Below are 8779 nucleotides of genomic sequence, written 5' to 3' on the forward strand. Positions count from 1 at the left end.
ACTATTGGACCTTGAGGCGCCAGGGGAAGACATGCCTGGTTTGTCAGAGGCAGGAGCTGGAGCAGATGTGCCAGGTGTTTGAAAATCAATGGAAGGCTGAACAGCCGAGGCCGGGGTAAATGAACGATGGACTTGAAAATCGAAAGGGGATCCTTTATTAGCCGAGGCTGGTGCAGGGTTGTTAGGCTTTTGGAAATCGAAAATGGATGGCTGACGAGCCGAGGACGGGGGAACAGGCGGCACATTCGTTGAAGTGCCCACTTGCTGAATATCAAAAATCGATGCCTGACGAGCTGAGGCTGGTGCAGGGTTGTCAGGCTTTTGGAAATCGAAAATGGATGGCTGACGAGCCGAGGACGGGGGAACAGGCAGCACATTCGTTGAAGTGCCCACTTGCTGAAAATCAAAAATTGATGCCTGACGAGCCGAGGCTGGTGCAGGGTTGTCAGGCTTCTGGAAATCGAAAATCAATGGCTGATGAGCCGAGGACGGGGAAACGGGTGGCACATTCGTTGAAGTGCCCACGTGCTGAAAATCGAACATTGATGCCTGATGAGCCGAGGTCGGGGCAAAAGCTGAAGTACCGACTTTCTTAAACTCGAAAATGGATTGGTGAGCCGAGGCTGGGGTGAATGGGTTGGAACTTATAGCAGGGGTAGGTTCTTTGAAATCGAAAATGGATCTGTGAGGAGCCGAGGATGGGACGTCCACTTCCATCACTAGTTCGGATTCTTGGCTCTGTCCTATCGGCCACCCAGAATTTAGGTTTGGCTAGTTTTCTGTCACCGACTGGAACTCACCACTTGGTTGAAGAGGGGGTAGAGCCTCGGCCGTTCCTAAGATATGGTTAGAACTGCTCAGCCGACAAGAGTACATAAAACTTACCATCCTTCATTTCTTGGTCTTTCATCACAGCTTCTGTTTATCTACATTAAGTAGACAATCCTTGGTGTGGAGTAGGGACAATACCTGGATTTGTTAAAGACATATCAGTCAGAGAGTAGATAGCTTTTCCTGGGATTGCACTGTGTGGTTGGTGATGAAGACACATTGTTTTTCAACGGTGGGAAAGCAAGCCACTGCAGATCGGCCATGGAACATTCTGCGGATCTCGGTTGAACATTGTACGGATCTTGGTTGAAGTAACGCCACCACGTGACCACGTTTACAACTTCGTAATTTCACATTCACCATTGTCCCATTCCGACGCGCACATTCACCACCCTCGATCGTCCCATTCCCACTTACCATGTCCACTGCTGAACTTGCTCAAGCTGCTCAACAGGCCCATACCCTCACTCCCGGGTTCTTGGAGGATGTTAGGGTGGCCACCTCCACACTTTTGAACTTTTACAACCGTCACAGGGAAGGTCTTCTGGCCCACCAACGGACGGTGGAAGAGGATGCATACGGGAAAGCTGTGAGTGACTAACAATGATTTGTTGACTGAAATTGGATCTCTTTCTCCTACAGGAACGATTTGTATGTTTGCTCATCGACAAGATTATGTGGTATAACGTGGCCCAGTGGCTCAACCACCCTTGGATTTTGGCGTACATGGAAATGGCCCGAGCAGGACCATCAGTTGATTGGACCAAAATGTTCTCGATCCCACAACCCACCACCCCTACCTTCTTTATGGAAGGTTATGCTGGTCCCTCTCCCCCTTTACCTCCATCTTCGACCGATTCATTGCTCCCAGTCACAGTCCCAACTCCCCCATTGCCGGTACCAACAGCTTCATCATCGCTCCCGGCCCCAACAAAACCAACGCGTCAGGCAAAATCAACCGATCCTGTGCCAGCGGCTGAAACGAAGTCCAAGAGTAAGACAAAGTCTGGGCAAAGGAAACCTGAGGCCGGGTCCAGCACTGATATGCGTTGCACAGGGATGACCGTGAAAGTGCGAAACACGCGAACAAGGATCAAGCGCATCGGGAAAACCCTTAACACCTAAACACTCACTCACACACACACACACACACTATCACAATCTCAGTGCACGAGTTCGAGGGCCTTTGGTATTAAGAAATACCACTTTTGTCTTCTTAGGTTTAAGTCTCAAGAGATTTCGTCTCAAAACGGTTTTTTATTATAAGGTGTGGTTTAGAATAGTTCAATAGAACAAAGTATGTCTTTCTGGGAACTTGGTCTCTTAAATGCAAAGTTCTTTGATCACAGTTTCTTTTATTAACACAAAATACGACTTCAATTGACTTTTATGACTCCTGTGAGTTTTTATTATGTCACTACGCTCCAAAACTGAGGGTACGAGTACGCTGTCTCGTCTAAATGATACTGTGTTTTTAAAACTTCTTATTCAAAAGTCTCCAAGTAAGTTGACTCCCAAGCACGCTGGCTTCGTTCACACTGTACTTTTCTGACCACGAAGAAATCTCCTTTTAATTGATTACAACTGTCCACCTCCTAAGTCTCTACTTGGAGTGCAACTAGCTGGTCAACGGGGGGTGATTGCTTGCCTTTTTGACCTGCCAGTGCCCTCCTTTTATACTCCAAAACTCCTATTAGCTTTTAATAATCATGTGGTATAGTTTTATAGTGTCTTTCTTTGATACACTACAGTTTTTGTAGTGTTGGTATCTTTCTCTTATGAACGCATCAGTATTTGATGCGTACATTTAATAGTCTGGCTTTTAATTATCCTTGGTCCGGACTGGTTCCTTATGCTTCTTTTCTCTTGGCATCAGTTACCAATTTGACGTATCATGTCATTTTAGCAATGGCCGGGCCGATACATATGCAGCAAGCTGCCGGCTTCTTTATTTCCGGAGGTTATTTGATTAAAATGCCTCGGCTCGGTTTCCGTATCATATGGAGATCGGATGGTACTCCGAAGGACTTCAAATGACTTTCTTAGTTATCAGGGGGTCTCCAGATTGGATTACCTAATGTCTTTCCAGGTGCGCATTTCATAGCGTCTTGGACGATGCTACGCATCACTCTCTGATGCGTACGCGGGAATTGCCGTACTTGACACTTTACATGGCCGCAGGCCACGCTTGGTCCTCATACATACACTACATGGTCGCAGTATAGTCTTTCTAGTAGTAGAACATTATTTCACAATGTCCACATACAGTTTATCCTCTAGAAGTCTTGGAAGTATTTATCGCAGGATAAAAGTCCGAGTTTCCATATTAAAAATCCATTACATGTTTCTAAACCCTTGGTAGTAATGCAATCTTGTCCCTGCATTGGGTGGTTTACTCTAGAGCTTCTCTATACTCTATTTCATAGTGGGTGAATCCTAGATAGGCTCCAAGTATAATGTCATGGCGCATACTGCTGCCAGCTCCAAGGCCTTAGTCCTATGTTCAGACTCGACGCATGTGCACTTTTAGTCTACTGAACCGGGTATGTTCAAAGACTCTTATATCATTGCAATTTGTATATAGTGTATGTACAGAGAAGACCATGTTAACGGTAAAATCGCGAAAATCGGATTTTATACGGCTGAATACTTTTCACCCATATCAGCGCCCAGCCACAATCAGAGGTGACTCCTAACAACACCGCTGCCCCAGTCCAAAGCAAAAAAAGAAAAGGGGACTTGATCGAAGCCAGGCCAAAGAAGACCAGAGTCGTGAGCGCGGAGTTCATCAACAGCAGCAGTGATGAGGAAACATTGAAGCCGAAGTCGGAGTCACTTCGACCGGTTGGTGGGGAAGCAAAGGCAGTTAAACCCAAGTCCCAGCCCCATTTCTCCTGCATGACACCCAGTGCCGGCCTCAGTCTCATCCGAAGGCCCAAGTTAGACCCCGACGCTGGTCCTCCCAAGACCGCCATGGCCGCTTTAAGGCAAGCCAAAACTGCCGAACATCTTGCAAATCAGAATGCCGCGATTGTGAAAGGCAATTATCAGCTTGCGGATATACCCTGTGAGGCCTGCAGCAAACGCCAAGATCGAGACATTGTTCCATGCGCTATCCGTTCCCCCCCACAACAAGGATCCTGCTTCACCTGCAGTATGGGTAAGACGACCTGCACATATGCAGTAACCAAGAAAAAGGACACCGACAGTGAGGTCGAAGGCGAGATCCAAAAGGGGTTGCAGGATCTTGAAACGGCCACAGTCTCCGGGGGAGATGCCCAAGTGAAGATTGTGAGGAAGATTGTGAGGTCAAAGAAGCTGCAGGTGAAGAAGGTGAAGCCGGATGTCAAAGAGAAGGGCAAGCAGGATGTCGAAATGGCCGCAGTTGGGCATGATGCAGAGCATGCCATTGACGTGGACATGGAGGTTGGTCTGACAATGGGAAAGGGGAAGTCCGAGGGTGGTATCGACATAGAGATGGCCGAAGTCAAACATGAGGAAACCGAGGTCGGTGCCATTCCAAAAGCCAACAAAGACGTGGGCCGGGTGACTCCCACCATAATCATTGAGCCACCCACACCACACACATCGGCGATTTTCAAGAGCACTGAGACCGAGGTCGGTACCAACACTGACAAAGGAAAGGGCCAGGAGATTGGGCCGCCAGCCAGTGAGATGGAGTGGATCGTGCCCGAGTTAGCAATGTGGCCGGGTAAAAAATTCATGAAACTCGTTATTCTTTGCTGACTTCGTTTATAGAATTGGGCTTGGCTGTCAATTATATGCAACAAAGCTTTACACCCCCACCTGTTGAGTGCACGTCCCAGCCAGAAGGTTCGCGTTCGGTATCTCGTTCTCGGCAGGTTAGCCCACCAGATCCCAAGGAGGTTCATCATAAGTTTCAAGTTGTTTTCTCATTTCCCATGATTCTCAACTTGAAAACTTAGTTGACATGGCGCTCTATCAGAAGAAGATTGACTTTAGGTCCTTGAGCCCCCCACCAAACTTCGACATGCAGACGATGCAGCAGGAGATCAGAAGACTTGCTCATGGCCAAGCCGACCTCCTGCAGAAACTCCGAGACCAACAAGCGCAAGTCAGCGTCATGGAGTCGTCTACCCCTACTATGCGAGAGTATTCGGCATTTGTGGTCCGAAAACAAGATATTGACGCAAGTGCCCTTCTCCCCCCGGCGGTTGACTCACCCGTGACCCTGTCACAATGTCTTTTGGCGCTCAAAGAGATTACCCGGTTTATTCAAGATCAAGATTTGGCTAGCCGTCCTCTGTCGGAGAAAATTGCAAGTCTAGAGACCTCCGTTTGGTTTCAGGAAGAAAAAATCACCAGAGCGACTTGCCAGATGGACCGTATTGAAGAGTCTGCCCACATGCGTTGGAAGGAAACGCAAGAAGATTTGCAGTCCATCCGAAGTGATCACCAGAGACTGGAAGCCGAGGTGAGGGAAGCCATCAAGACACTGGAGAACAAGTGGGAGACTACACCAGCTGTGTTACAAGAGAGTCTCACCCGGGGCTTTGAGAAACTTGCAAGCCGCATCGAAACTGCCGAGCTAACACTCCACGACCTCACCAAATCAGTCACTACTATTTCGGAGCTCAACCTGCGGCTCGGTGCTCGCCAATCAAGTCTGGAATCGCTCATTATCCAGTTCCTCGGCAACAAGGAGAAGAAGCACACTGGCATCAATACCGATCGCTCAGTCTCACCCGACCGCAGTCAGAAAAGCCAGCAGGTACAAGTCTCCCCGACCCCGGGTGTCGTTCTGCCAAACCCAGTTTCAACCGATCATGCGCAAGTCTCTCCAACCCCGGCCGTCTTTCTGCCTCCAGCATCTGAGAGCCCAGCAGTCCTTCTGTTGGCGCCAAACCCAATTCCTCCAACCCGGGCAAGTTCGCCTGGTCCTTACATTGGGGGTAATAGGAAGTCACCTCGGCTACAGAAACTCGAACCCACACTTCAAACCCCCACACAGAGTAAGTCTTCTACTTGGTGAGGATTCAAAAATCTGACTGCCAGCAAGTTACAAACAATGATGTCCAAACTGTCCAAACTCCATCTACTTAATAGTTAGTAGCATACATGTATATTTTTTGGACAATCTTCAATTTTTTTTTGGGCATATTTAATATGAAGTCCTGTGGTGGACATAATAATGAAAGCAGTAAGGCCTCGGCTTCTTTCACGACCCAGTAAACTGTGACCAGCAGAGAAAAGCGGGGGGATCTTGGAGCAACTTTGTCCAATGGAGACCGGCATAGTAACAGCTTGGCGTTTATTTCAGGCAGCCGAGTGCGGTTGTTTGAGCCAGACCCGTTCCAACATGGGTATGTTTACAAGAAACATTGGTCAGTATAAACTTGGTAGGGATTTTGAACCGGGGGTGTGCATAATATATCTCACTGCCTTGTGAACGTCACCGTGCTCAGCTTCTTGGGAAGTCATGGACCCAGTAAACTGCATGACCGAATACTGGACCATGACTGGCAAAGAAAAGCCGAGGTAATGTTTGAGCAACTTGGCAAATAAAACCTGAGTGAAGACAAAACTCGGCCGTATAGTGTCAACTGGATGGGACCAGGTTGGGCTGATCCACGCTGCATGGGATTCAAAGCTCTTCAGCAGACCCATGACACATGAGCCCATTCCATGAAGAGACGGGTTGACCCAGGATCCAAGGCATATTTAATTCATGGGGTACTAGCTGACTGACCATGTCACCGTGCTCAGCTTCTTGGTAGGTGATGGACCCGACCCAGTAAACTGCATGATGACCGGCAATGAAAAGCCGAGGTAAACTTGGCAAATAAAAATGAGACGGCTGTGGGCTGATCCACAATGCATGGGATTTAGAGCTCTTCAGCTGACCCATGACACATGTTGAGCCCAATCCATGAAGAGATCGGTTGACCCAGGATCCAAGGCATTTTTAGCTATGTCAATTCATGGGGTACACTTCTCAGCCGATGCACAGTACCAGTCCTAAGAGAGTCTTGATGGCCAGTCCACCTTTGATGGGGTCAACTGATCCATGGGCTCATCAGCAGGCACCATCAACTATGGTCTGTTTGTATGGTCGGGGGGCTCAGTATTAGTGGGGTAAGGTAACTAATACTTGTGTTTGTAGTCCATTAGTAAACTTTGTAGTCTATGTCCAGTTTTTTTGTAGTCTTTTCTAGTCTATTAGTAAACTTTGTAGTCTATGTCCAATCTGTACAGTCTTTTGTAGTTTACTAGTAAACTTTGTAGTCTGTCAGTGTCAGTTTCCCTTTTTTGGTATGCACCTTCCCCTTTTGGCCAATTATCCCATAATACAATAATTGTAGCCTCTTCTTTTAGTTTTCCAAATGTATTGTATTCACATCATTTGGTGTTGTTTTCGTGAAGCAAAGTGCCAAAAACAAAAAAAAACAGTGGTGAGATGAATCTTTTACTTCATATCTACACAATGGGAGCACTTTAAAACATATGTAATTCAAACAGATTCAGAATGCTAGAATGCAGAGCTACAACTTTGATTTTGGTTATTTTTAGAAATTGGTCATGTGACCACCCTCCTGACCATCAGGACCCTGACAGGTAAGAATTGTGCTTGGCAAGGAATGAAATAGGCCTGGCAAAGTAATGAAAAAATGTGCCAGAGATGCAATGAAATAGCAATGATATTGGCTAGGGAAGTAATGAAATATTTGCTGGGTGAAAAATGAAATAGGCCTGGCAAAGTAATGAAATGTGCCACAGGTGCAATGAAATAGCAATGATATTTAGGCAGGCAATGAAATAGCAAAGAAATAGACCTGGGCAACAAATGAAATAGATCCAGGCAGGCAATGAAATAGTAAAGAAATAGACCTGGGCAACAAATGAAATAGATCCAGGCAGGCAATGAAATAATAAAGAAATAGGCCTGGGCAACAAATGAAATAGATCCAGGCAGGCAATGAAATAGAAAAGAAATACACCCAGGCAGGCAATGAAATAGTGCCAGGTAGGCAATGAAATATGAAAGAGATAAATCTAGGCAAAGAAAGATATAGAGCTAGGCAGGGAAAGAAATGCATTTCATTCCAATTGCCTGAAGTTTTTCATTTCATAACTACACTTGGAAATTTAAATATGACTGTGCAGGCATTTGTTTAAAATTTATCATAAAAGTGGTAGCTACCACTCCCAGGAAAGTTTGCAGTTCTGAAAGTTTGCTTGGTCAATGGAGTTCTGTAATAGCACAGACTTTTTCCATATGAGTCAATAAGCCTAGTCACGAGACTTTGTGACCAAGCAGGAGAATTGAGTCATAAAACATGTGGCATTTAGTTGGTCACAGAGTGATCCCTGCTCATTCTATAGCCCAAGAACTTTGTCCAAGTGAATAATGTGGTCCTCATACAATTTAGAATAGACAACTATATCGTCGATGTATACTTGACAAAAGATCCAGAGGTAGGGAGCCACATAATGCACTGAAAGATTGATGGTCCATTATGCAAACCAAAGGGCAGCCGGCGAAACTGAAACAACCCTCTGTGTGTTCAGAACACTGTCTTTTCCATGTCCTCTTCAGCCATTTCCAACTAGGTAAAGCCTGAGAGAGCATCTAGAGAGGATAACACTTGTGCCCCCAACAGTGAAGCCAGAATCTCCAATTGACGAGGGGTTGGAAATTCATCAGGTATGGTTGCAGTGTTTAGTTTTTGGTAATCCACACAGAATCTGGCTTTGCTGTGATGGTAGGCGATAATGACTGGGGCACTCCATGGACTTCTGGATGGTTCAATGACTCCTTGCTCGAACCACTTGTCTATTTTCTCATTGATAACCTGTCATTTAGCAGTAGAGCTCCCATACATTGGTACCAAGATAGGAATTTGACCGTCAACCATTTGTATGTGACTCTGCTGGGTAATGCCTATCTGCTGTCAATCCGATGTCT

The 8779-nt window shown here is 46.4% G+C and overlaps 1 protein-coding gene across 1 annotated transcript; it reads left to right on the forward strand.

The window, feature by feature from the left end:
• Positions 1–1249: 1249 nt before the first annotated feature.
• Positions 1250–1956, forward strand: LACBIDRAFT_298796 (uncharacterized protein; the record flags this gene model as incomplete). Its single annotated transcript, XM_001890699.1, has 2 exons — positions 1250–1420; positions 1474–1956. The coding sequence occupies 2 exons, from the start codon at positions 1250–1252 to the stop codon at positions 1954–1956; spliced, it is 654 nt and encodes a 217-aa protein (XP_001890734.1).
• Between the last annotated feature and the right edge of the window lie 6823 nt (positions 1957–8779).

This window comes from Laccaria bicolor, genomic scaffold, assembly GCF_000143565.1.
Source record: "Laccaria bicolor S238N-H82 LACBIscaffold_153 genomic scaffold, whole genome shotgun sequence".
NCBI lineage: Eukaryota > Fungi > Basidiomycota > Agaricomycetes > Agaricales > Hydnangiaceae > Laccaria > Laccaria bicolor.